General features: G+C 34.8%; 2 protein-coding genes across 15 annotated transcripts in view; one reads left to right on the plus strand and one right to left on the minus strand.

Moving 5' to 3' along the window:
- The window catches only part of ASB5 (ankyrin repeat and SOCS box containing 5), a 41,248-nt gene extending 31,687 nt beyond the window's left edge, over positions 1 to 9,561 (plus strand). For all 6 annotated transcript variants that reach the window (XM_068187033.1, XM_068187028.1, XM_068187031.1 and 3 more), the window contains 6 exons: positions 2,427 to 2,506; positions 3,540 to 3,647; positions 4,985 to 5,135; positions 5,269 to 5,403; positions 7,389 to 7,580; positions 8,949 to 9,561. In XM_068187033.1, the coding sequence (XP_068043134.1) occupies positions 2,427 to 2,506; positions 3,540 to 3,647; positions 4,985 to 5,135; positions 5,269 to 5,403; positions 7,389 to 7,580; positions 8,949 to 9,076 (794 nt within the window). In that variant the 3' untranslated portion in view covers positions 9,077 to 9,561. The remainder of the gene's footprint in view (positions 1 to 2,426; positions 2,507 to 3,539; positions 3,648 to 4,984; positions 5,136 to 5,268; positions 5,404 to 7,388; positions 7,581 to 8,948) is intronic.
- Positions 9,562 to 12,222: 2,661 nt separating this feature from the next.
- The window catches only part of WDR17 (WD repeat domain 17), a 59,377-nt gene continuing 55,555 nt past the window's right edge, over positions 12,223 to 16,044 (minus strand). For all 9 annotated transcript variants that reach the window (XM_068187048.1, XM_068187044.1, XM_068187045.1 and 6 more), the window contains one exon: positions 12,223 to 14,708. In XM_068187048.1, coding sequence (XP_068043149.1) covers positions 14,589 to 14,708 — 120 coding nt within the window. In that variant the 3' untranslated portion in view covers positions 12,223 to 14,588. The remainder of the gene's footprint in view (positions 14,709 to 16,044) is intronic.

Raw genomic sequence — 16,044 nt, forward strand, 5'->3', positions numbered from 1 at the left:
TTTTCTTTCCATTGAGTAGGATAAACTGTAGAGAAAGAGATGTTCTCATCTATAGAGACAGAGGGACAAAATTACCAAAAGCAACCTCTAAATACAGATTTAAAGTTGAGGAATTTTTTGCAGTAGCCAGCAGGAGAACTTAATGTATCTAATTCATTTAAATTAGAACAACTAGAGTGCTCATTCAGGTACTACTGCAGAAGAAGAAAAACATTGATTGAAATACTCATAGTGATTACACACATCCAAACCACAGTACAATAAGTCTGTCTGAGCTTACTGGTATGACAAGGAAAATACTGATGGTTTGTCAAAATTGGGTCACTTGAAGGTTTGTGAACTCAAGCTTTTTAATGTATAATAGCCCTTATAATCCCAATCACTTTGTGTGGGAGGTTTTTAAAGTGGTTTTTTTGTGTGTGTGTGTTTTTTTTTTTTGTTTGGTTGGTTTTTTGTTTTTGTTGTTTTTTTTTTTGTGGGCTTTTTGTTTTGTTTTTTTTTTTTTAAAGTTGGTTTGGTTTGGTTTTGTTTCTTGTTTTTTTACTCAGACTATCAGTAAGACTTTCGAAACATTATATTAAATAAACCTGAAGTAAAAAGTACAGGGAATAATGTGTGTGCATGTATATGTACATGCATACACAGATGACCAGAGTTTAGTGCAAATAATTCTGACAGAGGATTGGAAACTGGATCTTGCCAAGGATCCATCTACTGCCATAGATGAAAGAGTTCAAGGAGTTTCACACATACAGGATACTCTGCCATGATAGAAATCTCACTGCATTTTTAAAATCAGATTTATAAAACCTTACTGTCATATTTTTAAACTTCTGTGATCAGCTTTATGTAGCCTTGGGATAATTTAAATAATCATCTGTGCTTTTGTTTTGCCATGTTTTTGATCTCAGTAGTATTCAGTAGTGCTGAGTCACAAAGTGCACAAAGTGTTCTCCAAGATGCAGTCATACGTCTGTGTTTTAGTCTCATTCACTAACACCAGTAGAAAAATGTAGGTTTTATTTACATTTTCCTATTGTGCACTATTTCATATGTTTTTAACTAGGCCCTGATTTCTTTTCAGGTTAAATAGCCTTAATCTTTTCATTATTCTTGATGTGATTTGAGGCGGTTGTTTATAGTAAACAAAAGTGTACTTTCTGAAACAGGCTCGTGGACAGAAGGAGTCCAATAGGAAGGAGAAACAGGGTCTATTTCTGGGGTGTAGCTATCTTAGAGCTTAGGCTGATGACTGCCAGTGATTGAGCAACAGCCTTTGCATTTCAGCCTCATTGCTTTGCCAGTGAATGCAGTGGCTGGCTCTGTAGGCAGTCCCTGTCCACGGCAGAGTCAAACCTGCACGCCTGGAAGAGTCGTCTGCCAATGTTACCTATTCATCATGCCAGGCTAATTCTCTCTATATGTCTTCAGGAATTTTGGGCAGCTTGATATAACTCACACAAGGGATTGTATCAGTAGTTTACAGTTCTAGTGATTTTGTTCTTAGAGGAATAAATACTGATCATTCGTAATACATTTTGAAGATGTTTCTTCCTTGCCCAGCCTCTCAAAACTGAATTTTCAGAATTCCTGCCATAAATTTGTATCAGTTCTGCCTGCAGCCATGGCTGGCTAAAAGGGACCTGTCAGTGTGCAGTCTTGTAGAGGAAAGGGCAGGTTCTTCAGCAGGTGCTTCAGGATGTCTCTGGAAGCTGGGCTGGGAGTTAGGGAGGGTTATGTGTGTGAACACGGGGTTGTTGTTGGGTTACTTTTTTTTTCACCTTTCTCTTTTGGGGGTGATAAATAAATGAAAAGAAAGGCCAAATTTTACAGTAAACATATCAAATTATTTTGAAGCCTAATATTTTATAGAATGAGAACTTAGATTTTATATCTTCTTTATACTATAGTAATTTTTTTACTGTGATTCTCACTGTATTTCTCTCCTTGCACTTGTGTAGTAGCTTCAAATTAATCTCACCATACATAAAGATTCCCATATTGCTTTTCATATACACCAGCTTCTTTGTGACTTCTTCAGGCAGCTTTACATCTGGTTTAAGTTCAAATAATGCCTATATTCCAGCTACAAAGTTTTATTATGTGTATTAAAAATGAACAATGCAAAAATAGAAATAGAATATGGTAATTAATGAATTTATTAAATCAGATTATTGATATCAATGTCTCAATATTTTGTTCTGCAGACCACATTATGATATATTAGAGATGTTCATAATTAATAATAGAGCACTTCTTTATTTTTTTACTGTTTAGAAACTGGTCATTTACATCTCTAAAGAGGAAAAATTATTTTCATAGGATTCATTGACTTCATTCTGTTCATCATATTTTCTGCTTTGCTCTGTGCATTCCAAACCCTTTCTAATGCATATGGCTTATTCAATAAATGTTCTTATATATAGGTTCTTGGGCAGATCGCTCACCTCTGCATGAGGCAGCCAGTCAAGGACGTCTTCTTTCTCTGAAGACTTTATTGTCACAGGTGAAGTCTCTGTTTTTACAATTGCTTTCATTTTTAATGTTATTTACTTTCTCAGCATAGATTATCAATGCAGATTTAGTATGCTTTTTTTTGCTTTTTTCACTTGAATTTTTCAGAGCAATACTTATTTAGGAATTTTTCATATTATAAGATGTAAGCTAGTATTTCAAATATTTTCTCTGCATGTTTTAACTCCTGTTCCCCCCTAAAGAAAAAACCAAAAACAACCAATCCAAAATTGTGTCTAAATTTATGTCAGTCTTCCCCTCTTGCATGGTATTAATCAATATAAAGCAGTTTCAGTGCTTCAAGCTTTTGGGTAAATAGAGCTAGTCAGGAAGATACTAGTTAACAGGAAGAATTACTGAAAGATTCTGGGTTTTGCACTGTCAATTAAAGAAAAATTGCTAATATCAAAGGGAGAGACTGCAAATGCTAAATTTTAATATTAAAATATTGTCCTATTAGCTATTTCAATATTGAAAAATTATACTACAGAATACATTAGATGAAAACAGGTAGATACAATTGTTAGTTCTTGAGAATCAAACAACATCTACTGCAAAAAATTTAGAGGGCTTGGTGATTTTATCAGTTCAGTAAATGTTTTCTTTGCTAAAATTCATAGCTTTGGGTATTTCAGACCTTAAGTCACAGGCTGGTAGAATCCTAGAAGAGTTTAGACTCAGGTCTTTGTGGGGTTTTAAAGATTACCAAGATTGGAGATGCACCACCCTTTCTCTCATCTGTTTCAGGGTTTCACTGTCCCCCAGTTAATTTTTTTCCATATAGCTACTTGGAATTTGCCATGTTCTGACTTGGGTCTGTTGCCTTTTGCCCTCTGCATTTAAACAGTCTGCATATTTTATGCCTATTTCTGATTAAAAATAAATGCTCACTGAGGATTAATTTATTGCAAGTTGAGTTTTAAGCCTATTTAGAGTATTGTAAACTATTCATTTGAACAGTAGTGTGAGGAAATGATCTTAATAGGTTTTGTATGATCTTTAAATACCATTCACATCTATTTTAGGGGTACAATGTAGACACATTAACAATTGACCAAGTAACTCCACTCCATGAAGCTTGCCTGGGAGACCATGTAGGATGTGCAAGAATCCTCCTTGAAGCAGGAGCAAATGTAAGGCTTTGGTTTTGTTTTCTTTTATATGAATTCCAATTCTAACCTCGGCTTAACCGAGAAGGATATATTCCTTGATTTTAATGTAATTGGTCTCTACTTGCCCTATGGCTGTGCTCATCTCCTGTAATTACAGCTGCCATCTGAATGCTAGCCAATGAGAGTGATGGGCAGCCGCTGAGACAGTAATGAGTTGGAGTGATCTGTTAGCAGTTTTCATTCTGATATTTCTCTTCAAAAATATGGAATGCATTCCGCTACTTTACTGGGTTCCTTTGGCTTTGAGTGGCTTTCAGGAGACTGTTCTTCTAATCTTCAGAATGTCTGCTGTCACACTGCACCTGTGTGCTCTTAAAATTCTTTGGTATGAGTAGAAAAAAGCACAGTCTCTTCTCTGTGCTCCTGACAGAGGCTCTCTTATCTTTTATCCCAAAAAGAAAATGGGACTTTATGGATCACTTTCAGTGCAATGTCTGCTGACATCAGAGTTCTTGTGCGTAGCTCCCCAGGTCTCTGATCTTTTTAATGGAAGTATTTATTGTTCTTAAAATTCAGTTTTCAGAACCATGTGGAATATGTCTGTGTTATTATAGAAAAAAGATACATAGATATTTCCAAAGCAAATTTCTCCCTACTTCAACTAGCACAAGGATTCTAAAGATACAAGACTATAAGAAAAAAATGTAATTTTCCCTCCTGGTTTATTTTTAATATTTTTAATTGTTTTGGTGGATTTGGGTCATGCATGGAAGAAGATGGGCCAGAGCCCTGGAAGGAGCCTTCTCCTCATACCTCTGTTCCTTCCTTTAGTATTATTAGCCTTCACAAAGTTGCCTACTTTGTCCCCTTACTCTATCACACTGGAAATATTCAATTGAAGCATGAAGTGGTGAGGTTGGTATTAAAACAGTGAGGCTATGCTATTAGCTTTGTCTCCATCCTGTGAAACATCACTTGAACCTGGAGACTAAAACTACAGAAGAAACTGGCAAATAATGCCAGAGCTGTGGAGAGAAGATCCCTTTATCTCGCTAGTACACAAAGTGTAAATTTGTGTACTCAATGCAATGACTTTTGAAAATTATTTACTGCCCAGATGTCAATATATGCTCTTTAGTATTCCAGGTGTATTTATCCAACATAGTTTAACAAGAATAATAGTAAACTAATTCCAGCTAAGAATGGTAAAAGGAAGACAGTTTCACTGGGACTGGTCAGTTAACTTTTTATTTTAACTAGTACTTTTTTTTGGTATTTTATGCAATTTCTAACTATTTCATGTTTAAAAATCTACCTTTCTTTCAATTCTTTTTGTAAATAGATTTTATATATTCTAGGTAAATGCCACAACAATTGATGGAGTGACACCTTTATTTAATGCCTGTTCGAGAGGCAGTGCAGCATGTGCTGAGCTCCTGTTACAGTATGGTGCCAAAGCTCAGTGGGAGTCTTGTCTGCCATCACCAACACATGAAGCAGCCAGCAGAGGTAAGAAATCAGCTGCTCAATAAACATGGAGTAGCTGAGCAATGTCTCAGTAAGAGGGTTAAGAAATACGTGTGGTTTTGTCCATGAGACAGCATACTGAAGTCGAGCAAACTGTCATGCTTTGTACTGACAGGTCACAGTGAATGTCTGGAGGTACTGATATCCTGGGGTATTGATGTTGACCAAGATCTTCCTCATTTAGGAACACCTCTGTATGTAGCTTGTGTTTCACAGCAGATCCATTGCATTCGAAAGCTTCTTTATGCAGGTATGTCATGATTAAAAATATTACTGGTCTGTAAAATAAGCGTATTGTATTCAACTTTGAAGTCAGCTCTGCTCAGCCAATTGAACTGGAACCCTTGCTTGCAGGGTTCTACTTCAAAGTTTATGTTTTCTTATAACTTACTATTTTTTTATTTTTTGGTGCCATAGTAAGCAGAAGAGAGAAAAAAAGGAAGCAAGACCAGTAAGAATGAATGTTCAAAATTTTCAGTACATAGTGCAGCTTTGTAGATATTAATTTTCTGTAGGAAAAACAAGGGTAGAAAATGAGCTTTGAGAAATTTCATATAATAATCATTGAGATTTCAGTCAAACTATTTTAGCAATGAAGTCCCACTTGCTTTCATTTTTCAGTAAGTTCTGATCTTTGCACAAGGCATAGAGGCTGAGTTGCAGAGGGAAGGGGTAAGGTAAAAGGCATCTGATCCTAAATTTCATATTATTTATTTAATTAATGGGTAAGAGATGTTGAAGGCTGGCTCTGCTTCAGCACAAGTCCAGGGACACAATTGGCATAGCTAAAAGACAATTTGCTATGTTTCAGGTATTTACATACAGGGCTTTTGCATCTGCAGAACAAGGAATTAAAATGTATATATGAATAATTCAGCCTTGCTATCATTGCACCAAAATAGTTTTTTTTAGTTGATTGCATGCTATATTTAGAACTTAAACAAGCAGTTAAAGTGTCTTTCATTGAGTCCATCTCCTTGGATGATTAATTATCCTGTCATGATTTTTTATAGTTAAGAATAGGAAAAGTATAATTAGCATATTTTGGGATTCAAATACTACCATACAGAAAAAAACAGTAACAGAAGCACATATTCTACATTTGTTGGTGCCCTGAAGTAAAAAAGGGTATGTAAATTGAGAAAATAAGTAACTACTTATGTAATTTTTTTTTATGTTTTATCAGTTTGTAAGAATGTATTAGAAGTTGATAAGCAGATAGACAATTAAATAAGCAAAAGAATGCTGAAGCATGCTCCAATTGTTAATATTAAGAACAGGGAATTATTCAGATTTCAGAACCAATTGCTATAGGCCTGTGACATTATCATTTTACTCAAATGGACATTTAAAATGCAAAAAGTTTTGATTCAGGGAGTAAAGTTGGTACAGAAGGCAATTTTTGGTCTCACAAGGTCATTAAGAAATCTGAAGAAGGCTGGGTTTAAGATGAACCAACAGCTTCCCTGTGTAAGGCAGATTCTTCCATAATAGCTAGTTTAGTTTAACTCTTGTATGGATTTTTTTCTTGAATATGAATGTATTATTGCAAATTATTTTAGTCCATTTTAATTTAAAACGTATTAAAAATTACCTATTAATATAAAAGTGTACTAATTAGAACCCATGGATTGGGAGAATTAATGGTTTAGGGTTTTTTTTTCCCTATTAGCTTTCTAGACTGTGTATCTCTCCTTAATTAAAATTAAAACTAATTTATAGATTAATAAATAAAGGTTGTATGGGATGGGAGTCTATTTCAAACACTTTGCCAGCTTCAACATGTGAAAAATTATAAGATATTCAAGATTCTTTCTTGATTTGGTGTACTCACAAAAACATACATACAAAACTTCAGTTTAGAGATTTTTTTTTTAAGACTTAAATAAGAAAAGTATGTTTTTTATGTAGTGCAAATTTTCTTAAATGTGTTCAAAAAGTACTTTTTATGATTAGGCAACAGTGATGCTCGTGTTACCTGATTGGTTACCTCATACCTTTTTGTCTAGTAGTACTTCGATAATAAAACCTAGGATAAAAAAAACAAAACCCAAACAAAACACTGATGAGATTAGTTATAGTTCTATGCAATAAAATAATAATAAAGTGGCTAAATGCACTGTGGCATGCCAGGGCAGTGGTGGTTTTTGTTTGTTTTGTAGCCTCGTCTTTCTTACTCAGTGGCAAATTTAATTAATCTCTTCTCACAACTCCTTATGTGCATCTAACCACCAGGTGCCAACGTGCAGAAAGGAAAGCATTTGCAAACTCCACTCCATGCTGCTGCCCAGCATTCTAGTACAGAGATTGTAAACTTACTCCTTGAATTTGGGGCAGACATAAATGCCAAAAATTCAGATTTTGAGAGGCCTGTTGATTTAGCTGCCCCAAGCAGTTTAGTGGAAAGACTGCTGCTCTTCCACGAAGGTAAGTTTTAGATGTTTATATTTGAAACTGCAACTTGTATTATTAAAAAAACCAAACCCACCTAGAAAAACCCCCAACTTAACAGTCCAAACAACCCATGTTATAGAAGGTAACACTGCTGTATGAAATGAATATATGAGCATTCAAATAATTTCCTTTCTACACTGTAAACATGCTCAGCAATATTTAGCCTCAGGCCAGAACCCACTGACCAATCAGCATCAGAATTTATACAAGCTGAAAAATTATCATCATATGTTTATTGGGCGTTTACTAAAGTAGACATTAAAGCTACATTATTACTGTTTTTACAGACCTTGTTAAAAAGAAACAGAGTATTTAAATTTCAGGTTAAAAATATATCTCATTTTGGTCGGCTGTCATAATATTTTTAAATAGGTATTTTATGTGCATATAAAGCAAATTATTATGATTGTGAGCAAAAAGCATAAGAAGTTGAATTTTCTAAATTTTCTTTACCAAGTTTTAAAAACTGAGAAACAGGACACTAAAGAGTCTATAGTTCCTCAAACCTCTTAAAGGTCTATCTGTTATGGAGAGAGAGAATATTCCAAAGGGAACTGGACTTGTTCAGACTGAACTATGTATAATGTGAAAATAAGCAACAAGAGGATGAAACTATTTCAGTACCCATGGGCATCTCTTTAGAGGTGAACTGACAAGTAACACTGATTCATGTTTTCCTCCGAAAAAATACCCTGTAATCTGAATGCTACTAATAAAATCCCACTAAAAACTGTATGTTTTCACAAATTTACCAAGACTAGTAGTGTTTTTAAGTTAGAGCAAAGAAAAAATATTACACGGCATGAAAAACATACAGGTTTATTATCCAAAGAAAATAGCATTTTGAAGGAGTGTGGGGCAGAGTGATAAAGACCTTATGATTAACTAGTAAGACCACTAAATATGGTCCAGGATCTTGGGGTATTTTGCCTGCTTATTTTTGTTGCAGTGATGCATTGGTAGTGCAGCTGGCAGTGCTGTAACATATATGTAATTTGTGCTGTGAATAAACCCAACAGAACAAGTCTCCAATTTTTAAAGTTATTGACATCAGATATTTTTCTGGGAGCTGGTTCTTAATTTAAAAAAACTGACCTTGTCTTGCTTTCTTTAGTATTTCCCTAACTATTATTAAGGTTTAAGCCCCAGTCTTTATCTTCGAGGGCAGAAAGGCAATGAAGGAAAGGGAATGGGGAAAAAGGTCAGATTTGCAAAATGTGAAGTTTTTTCCCTTGTTTTTTTTTAGAAATCCCATTATTGTGCAAGACTGTTGTAAAACATAGTGCTGGCTTTAATAATTGTACAATTGTACAATTAAACTCCTTTCTTTATTGTTTGCAGCCACACCATCTTCTCTTTGTCAGCTCTGCCGACTATGTATCCGAAATTACATAGGAAGAGCTAGACTGCATCTTGTTCCACAACTCCAGTTGCCAACAATACTTAAGAATTTCTTACAGTACAGATAACATAGTAATTAATTGTTAGAAACTCACAAATAGCGAGTACACTTTTTTTCTCTCTGTTTATTGTATGTTTTATCTAAAGAACTGCTGGGCGGAAAAAAAAAAGCCTTTTGCATATTGCTTTAAAAATTGGTATCTTTGACACCTGATGTTGGTAATGTAATAGTAATTGGGAGCCATTCAGCAACTAGTGCCAAGGTGCTAATCCAGCTGAATTGAATAAGTGTGCTGATACTCTGGGACATGATTGTATAACTTTATCTTAATCCTTTATAGCTTTAGTGCTGTTAACTTTAACTGTGTTTATGTTTTTAAAATCTATTTGACACATCTGAACCTCAAAGAGTTTCTTCATTATTATTTGTTAAGTTTGTCCATTTGGAGTCAATATTTTATGTATTTTCAAAATTCTGTTGTTCATGTACCTAAAAATACTTGGTAATGGGTGCACTATATGCATTGATAAAAATAAAACAATTAGACATCAATTATTTTTCTTTTTCTTTATACAGAAAATTCAGTAATCACAGTGAGAATGTTACTTTACTCTTCCTCACTGCCTGTGCTGTGAATTGTAATTAAACTGATGTGAACATAACCTCATTTTTTTTAATAGAATTCTGTTTACTGGCACAATTAGTAACTTATTTCTCAAAAAGCCTTAATGTGGAGATACTTTTGATATCCTCTTTTAAAACAGAATTATATAGGCACTTCCTTTATCTTTTCACAACAGTGGTGTATCACAAGCATTCAATGGCCATATTAAATAATTATTTGCCTCAGAGAAAGGTATATTTTAATGTGAAGTGTCTGTGAGGTTTCTAAAAGCATATAGTGGAGATGTGGATACTAAATCTTCAAGCTCGAGTTCAGGAGGTGAATACAAGGTTTCAAAATGTCAGTTTTCTGTATCAAGATGGGGTACAGCTCGTGAAAGGACATTACTTCTCTTACTACATGTTTTGTAAACATTTACCCAGCTCCAAAAATCCTTATGCAAATTTCCAGAATACTCCAGCAGGCATTTCTGTGAAAAGGTATTGTTCAACTCTAGCCAGAGATAGAATGGTGACACCCCTAAGAGACATTGGAAAGTCCTAAGGCTTTGCTTATGCCCTTGGATTTTTGATGACTGTGATCTGAATAGATTAAAATGCAGCACTCCTCCTTTCCCTCTTCTCATTTGCTGTTCCTTTGAAAACAGATTACTTTCTCAGTGACTGATACTCAATTCCTGCAAACCAAAGCATGGGACACCTGAAAACTTGCCATTTGCCCTTGGTGATTCACCCTCTTCCATTCCTTTTCAGTGACTCCTTTCGGTATTTATGTTTCTACTGGAAAGATGATAAGTGAGGAACTAACTATAGAGGAAGCTTTCAAAAAGAGGAATGCTTACTCAGTTGCTAAATAATATGCTCCTAATAAAAAATGTAGCTGTCTTGACACTGTTAAATAACCTTAATTTGCTTCTATTCCCTGCAAAAACTCTACTTAGGGGCCTTTTCTGGAGTCCTTTTAAAGGAAAGTCAAATGCAAACATGAGGAGCTGCTTAGGAGTCCATGATATTCTGAGTTTGTACTGGAGTGAGTGTAGTGGTTTTTATTCTCATCCAGAAAGTAGCAATTTGTGGTTTTAGGTACAACACCATTACTTTGTATTACTCTGACAAACAAGCCAACTTCGAACTGCCAAGCCAACCACAGCACTGTTGAACTTCTCCACGTAGAATGAGCTCATTTAGAACCTCACCTTCAGGTGTACACATTGCTTTTCAAGTTTGATTCAGACAAAGTGGCAAAAAAAGCTCTCATGTTTTATACACCTATATCAGTTTGGAGCTAACATGGCTATTCTGTAAAACACCTGTTCAGAACACACCCAGATAGTTAAAAGTTTTCCTGAGAGTCACACCAGAGTGCAGGCCATCTCATTGCAAATAGGTGTGTTCATGCTCTTGTGGCACTTGCAATATCCATTCCTACCATTCTCCCTGATCCCTGCCACCATCCAAAGAGCAAACAAGGCCATCTTTGTAGTTTACAGGTATTTGCTACAATTTTTTTTGTGTACTTATACAGAATAGGAGACTAGTCAGAAGAAACTGGCTTGTGGTAATACCATTACTTCGATTTCAGGCAAGAGGTACTTTTCAACATAAACTTCCATATTTGCTAACAGATAATTGTGTGAAAATTGAGTTTATTTTGGCAAGCTGAGCCGAGCTGGATGGGGCATTGCTTCTATTACTATGTGACAGGGACAAACAAAAGAGGGAATGGGTGTGGTTGGCCTGGCAAGACTATGCACTGGGACAGGTCTCTGGCAGATCAGCGCATTCTACTGCCACATACCAAAACACAGGGCAATGAAATACCTGGTGTTAGTGCTTGGTAAAATCCCTTCCAAAAATGATCCCTTGTTTAGTCAGAAATGACAGGTTTGTTACTGTTCTTATGCTGTCAGGGCCCTATTCCAATGTGGCTTTGATGGGTTGAATTCTTACTGTGAAATAAATGTTATGTGAAATAAATGTTAGGAACCAGAATCTGAAGCAAACAGTGACCCAGGTAAGAGCACTGGCCCTTACTAAATGAACTGTTAATGAACCAGTTAAAAAGTTTTCCAAGGCATTTTCAGAGAAAAAAAAATAGTAGTGTTATATGTCATTTCTGGAAAGAAATCCAAAAGTGAAATCCTGTAGGCTTGCTGAAAGTATTCCAGAGACCCACATGAGGTACTGCACTGGCAGGTGAGAAAGCATGTGGAGTACAAGGTTCTCCTTGTGCTTCTCCTGGGCCTGTGGGGACGCTCGGCTCTGGCCATGGCCAGTGCAACGTTACTGGCCCAGCCTGGCTGGAGCCCTGCACAGGGTGGAACAAACAGCGCATCATTCCAGCCCACAACACAGGTTTAAAGTGCCAAATCTCCTATCTCAGACTGCAGCTGCCAATGAAGTTGTCTCTTAAGCTTATAAACATGTCGGTACTGTTGGACAGATTATTTCCATAGAACAATGGGCTTGGTTTTGCAGGGATGTTGACATAACAGAGATTTTATAGTAATTGGAAAGCACTAGCTTTGTAGCTTCATGTGTTTTTTCATTTAAACGGAAATATGACTTTTACAGAGGAGTCAAACAGTCTTTTGAAGACAAAGTATTCTTTAATATTAAGGGGGAGATACCTGTATTTGACTTGCTGTACTAGACAATGAAGCTACATATTAGCAAACTGAAATTAAAAATTATGAACCAGTTGACAGTTGCAACCACAGCTGTAACAGCAGACACAATTACAACCTTTTCTGCATATTCCCCTCACTCCCCACTATACAAACAACTTCAAGGAAAATGCAACCTCATGTTATTCACAATGACTGTTACCTGATGGATCCCAAATATAGAAAATGTCCTTTGACTTAATTTTTGTATTTTAATAAGGAAAGAATTCTTAACCCTCACTCTGTAATTTAGAGGGAATATATTTGCCCGAAATTCCATGTTAAGGCACAATTTATGTGCAACACATTGATGCAGTTATACTACATATTTAAGATATTTTAACTGTGAAATACTAGTAAAAATCGTTATGATACAACAAAAGATTTTAAATATAGTAGAATGGCAGCTGAGTCAATGCTTCAGATCCCAATCCTCAGTGATGGGGCTGCATGTTCAGTTCTCATGTTTGCTCTCCACCTCTGTATCAACAACTTTTACGTACCAGGTTGTACGATCTATGTGCTAAAAGACAGATGGTCTTTCATTTGACAGAAACAAGATCGGATAGTGACTGATGGAAAATTCTTTCAAAAACTATGAATTTTAACTTCTGAAACTGAATTCTTCTTCTGCAAACTCCATGAAGTAAACAAATGAAAAGCATTTTCAAAGAATACCTGCAGGAAGTAAAAGATTCGGTTCCAGCACCCAAATACGTACAAAAATGGAGTTTTTAGGGTACAAAACAGCTGTGTTCCCTCTACCCAATATATTCTTACACCAGAAACCCTGTAATAATACTCTAGAACATTGCCAGCGGGAATTTTACTATTTTAAAGAGGGAGGGAAAAAAAAACAACCCAGAATTTTATTTTATTTCTAATCTCCTTCCCACCTTCCCAGCCTGGTGGTATTGTTACTTCTATAGTTAAAGGGCAAGGCTTACCTATACCTTGAGGCTTTTTCTGATAGGATCAGCTAAATAGAGACCTAATACGATTTCCAGTTTTACAACAGTTGCTATAGAAATAATTCTGCCAATTTTAAATTGCAACCTCTTTATATTTCATGTAACTATCAGGAATTTAAAAAAAAATTAAAAGTTATTTTAAAGCAGCAGCAAAAAATGTAAGAACAGATAAAGTAGATTTCTGCTTATGTACCATCAGTTAAGCTAATAAAGAGTATTGTAACCAAGGCATCTTTTCTACAGGTGAGCAATTCTAAGAATTATTAATAAGAGTAATAAGTATAATATTTGCCTTATAATTAAATTCCATACTATACACAGCTTTAAATTTTAAATATTTTTAGTTTTCTATTGCCATAACTGTTTTTCCATTTAAGCGCAGATTTAGTAAAAAAAAATATATATGCACAAGTACTTACTTCTGGTCTGTCATATTATATGCATGTTTATAACTAATACAAAATGTAAAGAGAAAACAAGCTTTTAAAATGTACATAGCATAATTAAATTACTTCAATAAATATGCTGTTTGTTCTATACAAAGCCTTTGTTAAAAAAAGCAAAAAAAGTTTATAAAGCGTTTTAGCCTCTGGTGAAAGTATAATGGGGAATGTTGCCAAATATGATCCTATTAGAAAATACAATTTTGTAATCTAGAAAATCTAAATAAATAAATAAAAAATAGATGATCTAAACAAAACATAGGTAGTCTAAATAAAACATAAGTGACCTTCTAGTTGAACTGCTATTAAAGCACAATTACAAGTGGATGAAAAAAACACCTACTCTTTAAATTTTACTTTTGCTATAGAATACTGTGTGTAAAAATTAGTTCAAATCAAAAAGAGGGACAGTGTGACACAGCCAAAATATTCCAGTCATTCTAAAAAAATGGTCGGAGTTGCTGTCAATAAAGTCATTCTATGATTATATATTTGGAAGAAAGTTTATGGGTTTCACAGTTTGCTATCAATATTTTGGTAATATGTAGACAGTTGCTTACTTTACAAAGCATCTATTCACACAGAGTTGACAAAAATAATTGTCTGATGACAATATTCTTACTAAAAAAATGACATGGCTATATATGAAATTAGGACTTTTTCTTTGGATTATCAAATAACTTTTTTCTTTGGATTCTCAACAAACATTTGTATAGAAATCCTTTTGTTCTCATTTTAAAATTTTCAAAGTTCAAGTAATTGACCTTCAGGAGGAATCAACTACCACCTTTCTGTCCTTTGACAATCAAGGTTAAATCAGCATTAACTCCCAGAGTGTTATTTTAAGCACTATAAAGTACAGAGGAAACACCTCATCAAAATGGGTTAAGTCGTATTCCTGTTCCTAATGGTGAAAAAGGATTCACTTTGGCCCACATCAAAGCATCATTCAGTGAAACAGCAGATTTTCCATCTTCAAGGAAGAACACAGGACCCTGTAAAGTAAAAATGTTTGGGAAGGGAGAGAAAAGGAAATTATACATGGATTGTGTAAAAGCCACAACAAAAAGCACATTTTATCTCAGAAGAACATAAAAACCTTGTTTAGACCTATCCACTATATTTTTCCCACTCACTTAAAACTCTGATAACAGTGATATATTATGAATTGAGGGCACTTATGTTCCCAAACCTGTCAACCCAACATTTCATAATATTTTAATTTTTAGTTTGATGTGTTTTATTGTTATTTTATATATGCCTGTCAATTATTCCAGAGTTAAATTTAGTTTGAATTAGAAACTGAGGTAACAAGCATTTTTCTTCATGTCTGTCATTATTTCTACTGATCTGTGCTTTTTCCTACCCACAAAAAAAAAAACCTCAATATAATGTCTCCATGAATTACTTGAAAACAGAGTCTACATACAGTCTACAGAATTATTTGAAATATTCACTATGAAAAGGACAAAGTACTCGTTCATGTGATGGAAAAAGAGCTATTTGCTAATTTATTATTTTGACAAAATCTGCTCTCAAAGCTGCAGTTCAATTTCAGTGCTTTCTTAAAGAGTTATGCTCTCCAAACTTACTATGTAAAACTTGTAAACCCATACAAGTAGGCTTCCCTGCTTTAGTATTAACTGATTTTGATTGTTGAGCTGATCTGCATGCCGAAAGCCATGACTCCTAATGTATGCTAATCCAGAAATAAGGATCCTGTAGATGACAAGCCGGTGACACCATATTTGCTATTCTTGTTGAATGCACTATAACATTGGCAGCTTTACATGGCTGTTAGCAAATGTTGGGACTACAGCCGTAGACAGAGACCACTGATCTAATCTGGAAGTGTTGAGAGCAAGTTTTCTTAGATTGATGGTGAGCAGTTGAGAATTTTGTTTACCTCAAAAACCCAATAGCATTTAGTAAGCTCCAATTTTTGTCAGAAAACTATCCATCCCTCTTAGTCCCTAAACCACCCTGATAATCTTTGGGCTGACATCTTACACTGGACAGAGGAAACCGACTCAGCATCACATGGGAAAGTAAATTCACACTGAGGCATTGTCTGGAGTCAGGAGTAGTGATTTCAGAATCTTTCAATTTTCTCTTTATTAAAAATAACAAGATATGCTAAAGAGGTGTTATGAGGACTAATGAATATTAATCATAAAACTCAATGTAAATGATGAACAAATATATTTGAATATTTAGTCTTCCAATATCTGGATTTAATTAGTCATGAATTCCAAGTTCTATAGTATGCATTTCCATAGCGATAAAAATCAAAATCAGAAGAACATTAGTATGTGGTTGAAGACAAATAAT

This window comes from Anomalospiza imberbis, chromosome 4, assembly GCF_031753505.1.
Source record: "Anomalospiza imberbis isolate Cuckoo-Finch-1a 21T00152 chromosome 4, ASM3175350v1, whole genome shotgun sequence".
NCBI classification, from domain to species: domain Eukaryota; kingdom Metazoa; phylum Chordata; class Aves; order Passeriformes; family Viduidae; genus Anomalospiza; species Anomalospiza imberbis.